The sequence below is a fragment of the Helianthus annuus genome, chromosome 7 (assembly GCF_002127325.2).
Source record: "Helianthus annuus cultivar XRQ/B chromosome 7, HanXRQr2.0-SUNRISE, whole genome shotgun sequence".
Taxonomy (NCBI): Eukaryota; Viridiplantae; Streptophyta; class Magnoliopsida; order Asterales; family Asteraceae; genus Helianthus; species Helianthus annuus.
Window position 1 is genome coordinate 41,402,781 of NC_035439.2, and position 10,994 is coordinate 41,413,774.

General features: G+C 37.6%; 1 protein-coding gene across 1 annotated transcript; it reads right to left on the minus strand.

The window, feature by feature from the left end:
* Window positions 1-302: 302 nt before the first annotated feature.
* On the minus strand, window positions 303-4,715 carry LOC110912977 (tubby-like F-box protein 3). Its single transcript, XM_022157826.2, has 6 exons — window positions 4,263-4,715; window positions 3,141-3,228; window positions 2,447-2,576; window positions 2,190-2,369; window positions 1,381-1,856; window positions 303-606 (listed from the first exon to the last, which is right to left on the minus strand). Exons 1-5 carry the CDS (start codon window positions 4,566-4,568, stop codon window positions 1,394-1,396), a joined length of 1,167 nt encoding a protein of 388 aa, XP_022013518.1. The 5' UTR covers window positions 4,569-4,715; the 3' UTR covers window positions 303-606; window positions 1,381-1,393.
* Between the last annotated feature and the right edge of the window lie 6,279 nt (window positions 4,716-10,994).

The window sequence follows — 10,994 nt, forward strand, 5'->3', positions numbered from 1 at the left end:
CCGTACGACTCATTTACAACTCCTTTACAACGCATCTACTCATTTTGACATAGCATCACATTCGACTCATTTAGATAAATGAGTTGCATCATTGTATACAAGTTGCATCATGCCGTTAAGACTACGATATGTTCCAACATACAAGTATAAACAACTGTTTGTTATAACTTACTCCAAACTATACGAAATATAAGTTACAGAAATTTTCAAATAAACAAGAGAACTTGAAATAAAACTGTTACGAAAGTAATACTGTCCTGTTCAATCATATAAGGATATTACCAAACTTCTATTACAGGTACAAAAAAAAAAAATCATATTTTATTTTATGAAAAAAGTTGACATTTTGGACAACTTCACTCAACTGTAACACTCAAAAAGAAAAGAAAAAAAAAAGGTCAGTGCAAACATACCGAAAAGTGAAATAAACAAGCAGACACTTTGAAATTCAAATGAATTAAAAACTATATACAAATAAAAGCAGAGCCATGAATGAACATGATTTTGGATTTCCTTCCAGTGCTTTTATGCCATGGAAACATCTATACATACCCTTTTTCAGATCAGATCTTTAGTTCCATCTCACACTTCCATTTTTATTTGCTCCTGTAATAAAAACCGATAAATAAAGGTGAAACATTTAGGATTTCCGGTACCAGGATCTTATGGTTGCCAAAAAAAAAGAAAAGAAAATTACAAGAATGTCTTTCGTTAATTAATATTTTAAACAGTTAAGTTTGCAAAACATTTTTAGAAAAAATTGCATTCATGCTAGTATCATTCTTATGTTCTGCAAAGTTTGTTTTTATATCTGGAGCTAACAGGAATATTACATGAAACATCATGTGCACACATTCATCAACAAAACAGAGTCAATAAATGTCAACGGAGAATGCGTCATTTATGGAACAATATTATGGGTGTAAAGGAGCCGTGCAGCTCGTGAGCTACACCCTTAAATATTATGCGTCATCATGTGCATGTATGGCCTATCTTTCCTCCTTATGTTATTATGTATCGATTTACTTGATGTCTTGACCTCAAACAGTATAATAACACGTAGAAACCATTATAACAATGGTTATGGGTAAAAACCAAACCGACATTTGCAGCACAGTGTTAGTATGTGTTTAATTGCATAAAGCCTTCAAAATTTTATTAAAAACTACCTAGTAATAAATATAAGACATTTTTTGTAGTCATATTTGACACGCAAACCGTTTATCAAAAAAAAAACTTTTGGACTAAAAGTGCGCCTGGTCAACCCGAACCGACCCACTGCGTTTTAACCTGTTACCAAATTCGTGGACCCACCCATTTTGTCACCTATAGTGAACCATCTCTTAGCACAAAACACAATAATTAGATACCAACACTAACCTGTCAGTCAACATCATTCACAAGCAATCTTGGTGTCAAAGCTGCTAAGACAGATGGCAAATGCTTGAAAAGCAGATATAGGGTAGCGATAATCCATCGTAAACACATCCTTCCCTACTTTCCCAAACTGGAGAATAACCTTTTCATATTGAGGGCCCGATTGTCCGCTTGGCGGTGTAGCTACCAGCTGAAAGTTTTTCACTGAAGCAACCGTTACCCGTCCTTGGAAATTCAGACACCAGCACTGAAGCTGCTCATGCCACCTAGGCGATTTGTTTTTCAAGACTAAAGGCTCGTCTCTCTGATTACCAGGCCCACTTTTTTCCGTACAGCTTGATCTGGATCTGAAGAAAGGTATTGAAGGAAAAGATTCACCGCTGCTAAGAGGGAACTCGGTTTGTGTGGGAGCCACGCCTCCAGGTTCAATTGCGGAACTAGGGATGGGATCCATGATGCATTGCATTCTTCTTGGACCCCTGATAATACAGAGCAAATAATCATGATTTTCCTTGTGTCATATAATAAAAAGAAAAGATCAAGTTTGACACAAGGATACTAAGATGTGACGAATAGGGGATGTTTGGATGCCCGTTTTGTAAAGTGGCAATTTTATATTCAATATTAACCATAATAAACGGTTCATAATAGATGGTGTTCGGGTGCGTTTATGCTTAAAGTTACTATAATCAAATAATTCAAAGATGTGATATTGACTAATCAGAAAAAGAAAAATTAGTTTGTCCAAACATTAAAAGTTGAATATCTGGACTAGTAGACTACTCGTGTAATTTTAAGGATTTGATGTTTACCTGGACCCCAGCATGTTCAACTCGTATGAGATATGAGCTACAGGATAGCTTCCAGCAGGAACCCTAGGAGAGACTTGAGTGGAGCCCATAAACTTGGTGGAGCGACTCTTTGTCATTTTAGCTCCATCATGAGGTGGCAAACCGTCATATACAATGAACTTGGTTCCCAAAAAGTTTGATCTGTGCCAATTCATAAATAGATTATGTTAGTAGATGTATTACAAGCCAGCTAGACGTTTTTAAGATGGTAACTAGACCTTAATTTTCCAATATATCTACTGCTCCCCTTTGACATGTCATCGGCATGTAAAGAGATGATGTAATCGGTACATGTGGGGCGTCTAAACTTGCGAGCAGCAAGAAGAAATTTCCCATCATCAGCAAGTGCTGTCACATTAATTGCATCAAGTAATAAATGTGAATCCCAGATGTGAAAATAATACCAATACTAACGTAGTATGATATTTAATCTTTATCTATAGTTAAACATTGATAGTTATTCATACTTAAATAATGACAATTAGCCCATGCCTAACAATTAAAGGAGGCAACTTTAATCCTTTTCCGGATGAATAGGTTCATTTGGGTTACGTATTATTCTAACGGGTCAAAACAAAAGCAAAATCAAGATGTTATTGTCAATATTAGATTGTTGTTGTCAATATTACAGTTTCAGCAATCCTAATATTCATCATTCTTTGAAGACAAACAAAATGCATGTTACTTTTCACGTTGACCCAACCTTTACCAAAAAAATTAGCCATTTCGAAAAGTTGACCAACCCGCCCACTTTACCACCAGGTCCAAGAACAAGATTAACAAAGTCAAATAATGATTCGTTTTGCTTACAGTTACATATTAAGTGTGGTTATAATTTACCATGCACTTGTTCTAAATGTTCCAACAACCCCTTTTGAGAAGAAGAAAAAAACAGAAATAAAAGATGTTTACCTTGAGTCAAATTAAGGTAGAGTAAATATGTTTGAGTAGACCGCTTCCGTTTTATAAAGCATTGAAGGAGAGATTCTCTTGGACCAGGCTGCACATGATAGAATTAGAAACCGATTATTAAGTCAGGCAGTTAACAAGCCAACTTAAAACCAAAGGGCTTGTAGAAAAGGCGTCCCTCCCCAAGCGGTCGAGGGTTCTAGTCCCAATGTGGACAAAAGTGTAGGTTTAGGAGTAGAATAAGTAGGTGTGTGTGTGAGTTAGCTATTCTAAAAAAGTTAGAAGCCAATTAAACTTATGAAGCCTCAACATTAACTACCAAATATGTCAACAAGTAATATTAATCTCAACACCAACTTTAAGGTAAGTTATGACATATAAAGCACTAGGTAGTTTAGTTAAAGGCTCAAGGCACACAAAAAGTGCATGCCTGAAACAAGTAGTAGGTAAAAGGCTCAAGGCCATGTTTGGCTGTTTTAAACTTGCTTCTGCTGCTTTTTGGTTGTCTCAGACCATTTGAAACTAGTTTTGGCTAGCTCAGACGCACAAGGTGGTTTTGGTGCACCTCTCCTTGTCTGGGTGCGCACCTTCGGCTACAACAGCTAAGCATGAGACAATTTCTATTTTCTAGAACATATTAAACACCACGGCTAAGAGGAAAAAACACATTTTAACAAAGGAACTACGCAGGTCGCAGAAAGCTAAAATTGATATACACCATTTCATTTATCAAGGTGATGCAAGAACTGTAAATCCCAATCAACTAACAAAGAGGTTAATCGTCCTAAACGATCTCCATCTAATATTCTAACATCATATTTCAAACTCATACGTTGATGTACCTAACTCCATTAAGAAGTAATAGCAATTTAGTAAGCCAAAATCATCACTTCACTATGAATATACAATGCATACAAAACAGAAAAACAAACAATCATTATCTGATATTCTAACATAATATTCAAAACCATAATTGTTGCACATAACTCCAATAGTAACAATTCAATTCATCAATCAAATTCATTGAAAACTCACAATCTAATCTAACAACAACCACAAAAAATAAATAAATAAATAAATAAATAAATAAATAATAATAATAATAATAAGCTAAAGAAAAGTGACCTGTTTGACCGAAATCGGAAAAGTCAACATTCCAGAAATCTCAGGCCGTTTAACAATCTCCTTCATGATCTCTCTCCAACTCCGGCAAACAGTAGCACATCTGACAACATCCTTCCTCGACGGCCACTTATTCTCCGACGATTCGATCCTGATCAACACCTCACGAAGCAGCTCCTGCGGCATATTCGCCCAACAACTCTGCCTCAAACCGTCATCGTCTTCTTCAAGGTCCGATGCGGCAACCGCCATGGAAGTGTCCTGGATCACACGGCAGGATCTGGTTCTTAATCCGCAATCGAGATTCATACGAGATTTAACTGGAAGAAGATCGATTGAATCAATGAGAAATGGTTAGGGTTAGGGTTTGAGTAGTGGAGACACAGAAAGGGGATTTGGTAGGCGCGTGTGAAATAGACATCTACAGGTCATTCATCCTGCCACTGTTGGAACAACAACTTGTTGGAGAACATATGCGTTGGATGTTACAAAATTATTATTATAATTTAACTTTTTTTTTATTTGTAAAATTAAAATAAGTTTTTTTTAATTATTAAATTATTGGTAAAATTAAAATAAGTTTTTTTTTATTAATTATTAATAAGTTTTTTTTTATTAATTATTAAAAGCAGGATAGTGATTTGTCACAAAACACACCACTTTTCCTTTGTATTTTGTATTAGGGTGTTAGGAGTGGTGCGATAAACTGGTTCGGCAAGGAGGTTTGCCACGCGGTAACACCGCCGCCAACCCCCTTTGCCACTCGGTTTCATTAAGGTGCAGTGAAGGGATGACGATGCGGTGAGGGGAGGAAGGAGAGAGAGAGGGGGTGTGTGGGTGGGGTCTATCCATCTCTCAACCAATCACACATTTTTCCTTTTTTTTTTAAGTTTACCACTTCACCAAGTGTATAACCATTGCCAACATTTTGAGCATAGTTTACCACTTTGACATGGCACACTCTCATTGTTTGATTTTTTAGTTTGGCACTCTCAAGTGTTTAACCACTCCTAACACCCTAATATTTAGATAGATTTTCATTCGTTTTGCCTATTTTAGGCTTGTAATTGATTACTTTGGGTATTTTTACGTTCTGGTGCGAAAATGGAGCGAAAACAAGCTAAAATGGATAAGAAACGAAGAACCGGGAGCAACCAGTAAAGTCCAGGGGCTGACAATGAAAAAAAAAGATGAAAGTTAAGGCCTTAATGTATCTGATATGCGCAAAATGCAACATATAAATTAGGGTTATTGGATTTTAATAATCCTAAGTTTCACCTGTTGGCCGATAATAATCACAACTTTAAAAATTCCCTCCAATAATCTCACCTTGTAAAAGTTTGGCCGCCATGGATCATTTTCAAACATATAAGAATTTGGTCTCCTCAATAGATTCAATTACGCCTAGAGACTCCTTAATTGATTTAAGTGCACCTATGTTATAAAAGATCAATGGCGGCCAAACTTTTACAAGTTGGGATTATTGGAGGGAATTTTTAAAGTTGCGATTATTATCGGCCAATAGGTGAAACTTAGGATTATTAAAATCCAATATCCCTATAAATTATATCAAAAAGACATAAAATCAACCCTTTTATGTACTAATGTTACAAAAAGTGTGTTTCTTTGTATACTTTTGATTTTCAGGACTAAATGAGCTTAAACGTACAAAAGGAACATATTAACGACAGAAACCAACACAAATACAAGAAAGAAGAATTAACACACCATGGCTACCCTCCAAGCTACACCCCAAGACCAAAACAACAATCTAGAAGACAAACACGGGATCGTGTCATCCAGACACGGGGTCGTGCCCCACCACTGAAAGAAATCAGAGTCTATGCAGATCAAGACAAACAAAGCAAACAAGAGACACAGGGTCGTGTCTCTAGGACACGGGGTCGTGGTCAACTCCCAGATATGTAGATTCTCACAATAGACCCCACAAAGTTGACCACGGGGCCGTGCCTTGATGTGCTAAAAGTAGTTTAATAAAAACAAACTAAATTAACCTAATATAGACAAAAAGTAATACTCTAGACTATCTAAACTCGACTAAACTACTAACCGGCAAGTAAACGGATCGACTCTAGTAAAGCTAAGTAAGTCCGGATATCGAACCCACATGACTTTATTTAATTACGTTAACTAGACTCTATCTAGACCTAGACTGATACGGACACGACACTAACCATTTTTATATTTGGGGGGGGGGGTTCTAAATTTCCTAAAATTCTAATTTAAATTAAATTAATTAACTAAATTAACGAAACACAAATTAACTCGGGTTACTTAGATGATGGAAAGACTACCTAGACTGAAATCCTGGATTGTAATAGTAATGATTTATTACTATTATTAATTATTATGGAACTGGGATCTTTATATTCTAAACCTATCGAGACACTGAACAAGACCCTCAACCCTTCTCGAGAAGACACTTATGGACCTCTAAAGGCTGTTACGGTCACCGGTTAGTCTAGACTCCCTCACGGGTTATCTATGAGATTTACAAACGTATCCTAATATAATTCACTCCCTCACAGACTATAAATCTAGGATAGGCTCGGAATCTTAATTTGACTTGTTAGACAGCAATCATTAAGGGAACTAGTAGAGACTCCTCACGAAGACCCTACCTAGAAATTTAATGACGCAGGCCTAACAATAATCTCGCACCTCACAGCTATAGAGATTAGTAGAACACTCAACATTATTAAATTATTAATTATTACTTCTAAGGTGTATTGGCCAATTAACCCTAAAGATTAGAAAACGAAATCATATTCTAGCATGAACCTATTCCATGAAAAACATTCACCATGACTCATACGAAGCAACAAATAACAATCAAACAACTATGAGCATACCGCTCCGCTCGTGCTTCTCCTTGGATGACAGGATTGGAACCCGTGATTGAGTCACGGATAAAGTGGACTACCCAGCGCTGCACAACACAGTGAGCAGCAATCAGTCAATTAACCAAGTCGGCTACTTTTGCAAATAATCCATAATAATTAATAAATCATAATAAAGTTCAAAACGTTACAATCCAATCATCTCAATCTAGGCAGAAAAATAAGTTTAGCCAATCATAGTCATTGAAAGAATCAAAATAAGAGTATTTTTATGAACAAGAAACATGATAAAAAACAAGAAACAAAGAATTAAGAAACCCGGATGCTTTCCTTTGCTTCAAATCTTCAACTGGCTGCTTCAAGCTCTCAAAAAGCTCCAACTTCAGCTGAGAATTCGTCCAAGTTAATGCAGAATCGTCATTAGGGTTGGACTTGTTGTTTAATGATGTTTATATATGGTTTCAGCAAGTATCCAGCTCCAACAACAATTCTACCGCGAAATACAACCCCGTCGCGTCACGCGACGGGAAACTCCTAAAGGCATCGCGTAGCGCGGCGCGTGTATCTTCAATTTATTATATTTAAATGGTCACACTACGCCAAGGTGTTTCCATGAATTGGTGGCATGACACCACAGGTGCTTTTTCCAGATTTTCTCGTATTCTGTTCCCGTTCAGTTACATTATGACCCGGTTCTCGTTGCTAACTTTTTTTTCAGCATATTTCAAGCATTTTTCTAACTTTTCAGCAGCCGAGACCTACAAACAAACAAACTATCAATAGAAACTGATGTGTACAAAATGTAACATATTAATTACATCAAATAAGACATAAAACTAACCCTTTTTTCGTACTAATGTTGGAAAAAGCGTGTTTCTTTCTTCCTTTTGAATTTACAGGACCAAATGAGCTTAAAAGAACAAAAGGAACAAATAAGCAGCCAAATACCAACATAAATACAAGAAGAAGGAATAACGTGACATGCCTGACCCCTCGGCAGCATCTCCCAAAGCAAAAACAAGAAGACAGAAGCTGACCATGGGGTTGTGCCCAGTTCACAACGGGGCGTGGTCAGCTCACGACGGGGTGTGGTCAGCCCCGACACAAGAAGATAAACCTGTAGAAGCTTCCACGCCCACCACGGGGGCGTGCCCAGCTCAGCACGGGGCATGGTCAACACAAAGATACACAGAATCTTGCCAAATCTTGATAATACAGATACGAAGTTGACCGCAGGGCCGTGCCCAGGAGACACGGGGTCGTGTGGGGCCCTCCGCTGACACTTGCAATTAATGAAGGAAGAGAAAAGGCTGACCACGGGGCGTACCCAGCGGGCACGGGGCCGTGGCCAGAGTTCTGTGTAGGCTATAAATAGGGGTGCTTGGTTCACTTGAAAGGAATCCCTTGGCAAACCACTACTCTCCCACATTGCCACCACTCCACCACCACTACAACACCAACACCCACCACTATCATCCATTATCCATCTTTAGAGTGTGTAGTAGTTTCGGGATCCAAGATTGATTGTAAGGGTTCTTGCCAGTCAAAGGTCATGTTTGGTTAAGCCTCTTACATCACTTGGTGAAGACAATCTTTTATGTACTACTTTTGATTTTTAATCTTTTGGCACTTTTTACTTGGTTTTGTATTAATGACTTTAATAACTAGTTTCTTATGTTGAAGGTGAATTTTTCCTATCATTTTTCCTTGGTGTCTTGAAGTTACTTTACTGTCTATATAAAGTAAAAGATTGCATCATTCATGTTTTTACGGTCTATATAAAAGCATGTTGACTACCTGGTCGGGGGTTAGGGGAATGGTTTGGTAAGGTTCTTGCCTTGTTTAGTGTATAGATCCTGCAAGGACCTGGTTCAAGCTTACTAGGACCTCCTTCAATACCCACTGGTATTGGATGGCGGGGGTGCGAATAGCTTGAACCCCTCATATGTAAACTACTATTAATACATTAAACCGGCTTCTTGGGATTATATCCTTGCTTACTCAAACCACTTAGCCGAGGGTAACGTCACCTTCAAAAGAGGGGCCTACCACTTTTTGCATTAATAACTAACTTAATTATCTTTCAATATTCCGACCCTTTGGGATTGTATCCCTGTTGACTGAAACCACTGGGTTGAGGGTAACGTCAGTACGTCACCTTCAAAAGAGGGGTCTACTACTATAACTAAGATAATCTCTTAAAAAGTCCGAAAGTGTGAAAATCATCAAAGGATACATTAAAGGCGAGTCGGATCCAAGTGATTCATCTTGTCTATCTGTTTTTATTTTATTTATCTTTTCATTTTTAGTTTTATTTTCATGTTTCAAAACTTTTCTAAAAAAAATTAGATTGATTAGACGTTGTGTGACAACTCGAGTTTCTGACTTTCGCTTTCGCATTAAATGCGCGTTGACTTAGACTGCTTAGTTGTTTGGATTGTGAACTTGAATTGTACGCGTGGTGTTTTTAATGAAACGTATTGTCATGTTGCCTATATGTGATTACTTGGTAGAATATAATATTAGAATTATTATTATTAAAAACACTTAGTATAGAACTCGAAACTTGACATGCAGATCGAAGGATCACGAAGGATATCCTTCGATTCGAAGGATCAACTGTCGGTTCGAAGGATCCCGAAACATATCCTTCGACCCAGGGACTTTATCCTTCGGCCCAGTCTTTCAGATGGGCTTGGCCCATTTCTGTAATACGTATTTATACGTAAAAGCACGTAACCGGCTGTCATTCTTCAACCCTAGCTCCTTGTGTGTGTGACGGCAGACCCTCACATCCGAAGCCAAATCCCTTTTGTTGATCATCCTTAATCTCGGTTAGTATCTGATATCGTATTACTTTTAATTGATTGCTTGAATGATTGATGTTAATTAGTGTGCTAACCGGCCGGACGTGGCTGTTGATCGGCCGGATACGGTTGATAACTGGCCGGACTTGTAATCATTAACCGATCGGATGTTGTTAACCGGGTATTGCTTATATGATAATCGAATAGTTGTTAATCGGCCGATACGAATTGATATATGTTCGGATTCGTTATATGATGTTTGATTGTTAGTATGTTCATTCAAGATTTCGGTATGTGTTCATATGTTATGTTAATAAGGTTCGATAATGTGACATACTATGTTAATCGGCTTGGTGTACGCATAAATTAGGGATCACGATGGGTATTAGTATTATGATGATTGCATGATGATTTGATGATGATCCTATGATTGCTGCATGATTGTTGTTTGATCGATAATGTTGTTGACGGCTGTTAGCATGTTTAGGGTTTCTGAAATTGTAACTGTTGTTGACGTAACTGATATGTGTCGAAAGATACTTGTAGTCGAAACATAGTTGTCGAAACATAGTTGTGACCGAAAGATATCTGTTGACCGAAGGATAGAATTGACCGAAACATAATTAGGTTGACCGAAAGATGCCATTTGGTCGAAAGATGACTGGTGGTTCGAAACATAACAACCAGTCCGAAAGGTAACTGTGATATTTAGTATGTGTCGAAGGATCACTAATGTGTCGAAAGATAAGGTTGGATTCGAAGGATGGTAGGTTATAAACATCTTTCGAAAGATAGTGGAATGTATGTTTGATTTACTTGACATGCCATGCTTGATGATGAATGTTTACATTTGCAATTGTGTGACACTCGATTTGCATACGTATCATTGCGAACATGAACTGATTTGTTATACATGCATACAATAGGACGTGATTAATCACTTGTGAGTGCATAACCTAGCATACCGAGCAAACCAAGGTGAGTTCACACTCCTACTAAGGCATGGGATTCCCGGGTCGTGGGAATGGGTTAAAGGTTTCAATTGACATAAACGTACAAACGCTTTT